Source organism: Etheostoma spectabile, chromosome 3, assembly GCF_008692095.1.
Source record: "Etheostoma spectabile isolate EspeVRDwgs_2016 chromosome 3, UIUC_Espe_1.0, whole genome shotgun sequence".
Classification (NCBI taxonomy): Eukaryota; Metazoa; Chordata; class Actinopteri; order Perciformes; family Percidae; genus Etheostoma; species Etheostoma spectabile.
Window position 1 is genome coordinate 4,616,222 of NC_045735.1, and position 3,021 is coordinate 4,619,242.

General features: G+C 46.2%; 1 protein-coding gene across 1 annotated transcript in view; it reads left to right on the forward strand.

Annotated features, from left to right (window-relative positions):
- The window catches only part of LOC116680833 (alpha-2-macroglobulin-like), a 45,934-nt gene that overhangs the window by 36,867 nt on the left and 6,046 nt on the right, over positions 1-3,021 (forward strand). Inside the window, 4 exon segments of the mRNA XM_032509538.1 lie at positions 679-805; positions 929-1,050; positions 1,142-1,193; positions 1,349-1,432. Coding sequence (XP_032365429.1) covers positions 679-805; positions 929-1,050; positions 1,142-1,193; positions 1,349-1,432 — 385 coding nt within the window.

Below are 3,021 nucleotides of genomic sequence, written 5' to 3' on the forward strand. Positions count from 1 at the left end.
AGCAACAACAGAAGAACGTGGACATAAGGAGGAGTCGCTTATGCAAGACGTTCTAACCAGATGGAATTCATCTCTGGACATGATAAATACATTGTTTAAGTTGAGATGTACGCTAAATATTTTATTTAACTGCTACTTTATAAACAAAATGCGGATAAGTTTTTGCAGAACAAATGTTACGGCACTTTCGTTCATATGGCAGAACATTAAATTTGCGATTAATCAGGGAAATTGTGTGATTAATCGCGATTAAAAATTGTAATCGCTGCCCAGCTCTGATATAGATACATACACACACACACATAAATATATATATATGTATATATACATATATGTGTGTGTGTGTGTGTTGTGTGTGTGTGTGTGTGTGTGTGTGTGTGACCCTGATGAATCCAAACATAATTACAATAATTGGTTGGGTTATGAGTTAAAAAGACAACTGCATAGATTGAAGTAGACTTTACCTACTCCCTTTTCAACGTAGGATCAAAGGCACATTTTAAAACATTGTTGAAACCTGTCAGTGATTGCTGTTTCACTCTACCCACCTCCCTAGCCGGTTCTGTCACCTCACTCAAGACTTGATGCACCGGGGAATTGTTAAATGCTGCAGCCTTTTTCTGCAGTTTGAACAAATTTTCCAAAAATCTCCAGTTTTTAAATATTTTATTCTCACAGGTCAGTGTGACTCCAACCCCCTCCTTAGATTACACCCTCACCCCCCTCTCTGGTGACCAGTACACATCCTGTCTGTGCGGCAATGAGCGCAAGACCCTCAGCTGGACCATGGCCCCCTCAGCCTTAGGTGAGAGTCAAGCTTTTATCCACAAGGCTGTTGAGGTGGAGGAGCCCTTTTTGATCTCTGTGAATCCAGTGAGATCCACCTTAGTGATAAAATCTTAATCAAATTTCACACTGTTCTGTTCAGGAATTGTAAATGTGTCAGTGAGTGCTGAGGCTGTGACATCCCAAATTTCATGTGACAATGAGGTTGTGAGTGTGCCTGAAAGGGGACGAATTGACGTGGTCACACGACCTCTCATAGTAAAGGTTGGTACCTTAAAAACAAGATGACAGAAAATGTTGATCCATTACCCAAATGGAAGCTGTGTGTAACTCACATTATGTCTTCCCCTCTCAGGCTGAGGGAACTGAGATAACGAAGACCTACAACTGGCTGCTCTGCCCAATAGGTCAGTACGGTTTACAATAGGCATGGCCCATCAAAAAGGTGAAATTACAAATACTGGAAGTGGAGTATCTTTCTCATCCACTAACTGTCTGTTTCATCTAAAAGACATCTTTGTTTTAGTGCTGAGTGTTTCTCTCTCTCTCTCTCTGTCCACAGGGGAAGCTTTGACAGAGGAAATGGACATACAACTCCCCGAGGACATGATTGATGCATCTGCCCGTGCTTCAGTTTCAGTCCTTGGTAAATTAATAGAAAATTAGTTTTAATTGAGAATTGTTTTAACCAAGAAAATTATAGGACAGGAACAGGCTTCCAAACTCCCTATGAATCACAGACAGGGAGATTTAGTGACCCTGCCTGGAGGAAGCCCGGGGCCCCCGTCTGGATTCAGGCCCAGATGGAGGGCTCCTCAGTGAGCGCCTGGTGGCCGGGTTTGCCGCGGAGCCCAGCAGGGCACAACCTGAAAAAGCTACGTGGCGCCTGTCTCTCAGTCCCATGGGCCCACCACCTGTGAGAGGAACCGCTGGGGGCGGGTGCGCTGCCACATGGGTGGTGGTGAAGGTCAGAGGCCTCGACGGACCAGACCCAGGCGGCAGAGGCTGGTTCTGGGGACGTGGAATGTCACCTCTCTGTGGGGGAAGGAGCTGGAACTTGTGAGGGAAGTGGCGTGCTACCAGTTAGATCTGGTGGGGCTTGGCTCTACGCACAGTTCCGGTTCATAGCCAGGGTATGAGGCGCCGGGCGGGTGTGGGGATACTCACAAACCCCCGGCTGAGTGCTGCTACGTTGGAGTTTACCCCAGTGGACAAGAGGGTCGTCTCCCTACGCCTGCGGGTGGTGGTAGTGGGGGGGGGGGGGGGGGGGGGGGGGGGGGGACTGTCACTGTTGTTTGTGCATATGCACCAAACAAGAGTACGGAGACCTTGAATGGAGTCCTGTATAGGGCTCCAGTGGGGGACTCCATAGTTTTGCTGGGGGATTTCAACGCACACAGGGGCAATAATGGAGATACATGGAGAGGTGTGAACCTCGGGAGGAAAGGCCTCCCTGATCTAAACCAGTGTGGTTGTCTGTTGTTGGACTTCTGTTTCATGGATTGTCTATAACGAACACCATGTTCAAGCATAGGGATGCTCATAAGTGTACGTGGTACCAGAGCACCCTAGGCCGAAGGTCAATGATCGATTTTATAATCTTTTCATCTAGAGCTGGGCAGCGATTCAGATTTTTAATCGCGATTAATCGTATAATTTCCCCGATTAATTGCGATTAATTGCGAAATAGTGATGAAATAATGAATTCAAAAGTAGTGTATATAGTGCAATTTTTTTTTAAATGTTCTGCCAAATGAACAAAAGTGCCTTAACATTTGTTCTGCAAAAACTTACCAGCATTTTGTTTATAAAGTTGCAGTTAAAAAAAATATTTAGTGTACATCTCAACTTAAACAATGTATTTATCATGTCCACAGATGAATTCCATCTGGTTGGAACGTGTTGCATAAGCGACTCCTCCTTATGTCCACGTTCTTCTGTTGTTGCTCTAACTCTGCAGCACCTGCTGGACTGGGGTTTAGAGTGCCCCACAACTTTTCTGCACTTCGCAAGGACACTGTCAAACGCGCTGTTAAGCAGAGACACTGTAGGACACTGTCAAACGCGCTGTTAAGCAGACACTGTGGGACACTGTCAAACGCGCTGTTAAGCAGAGACACTGTGGGACACTGTCCAATGCGCTGTTAAGCTGAGACACTGTGGGACACTGTCCAACGCGCTGTTTAGCAGAGACACTGTGGGACACTGTCCAACCCGCTGTTAAGCAGAGACACT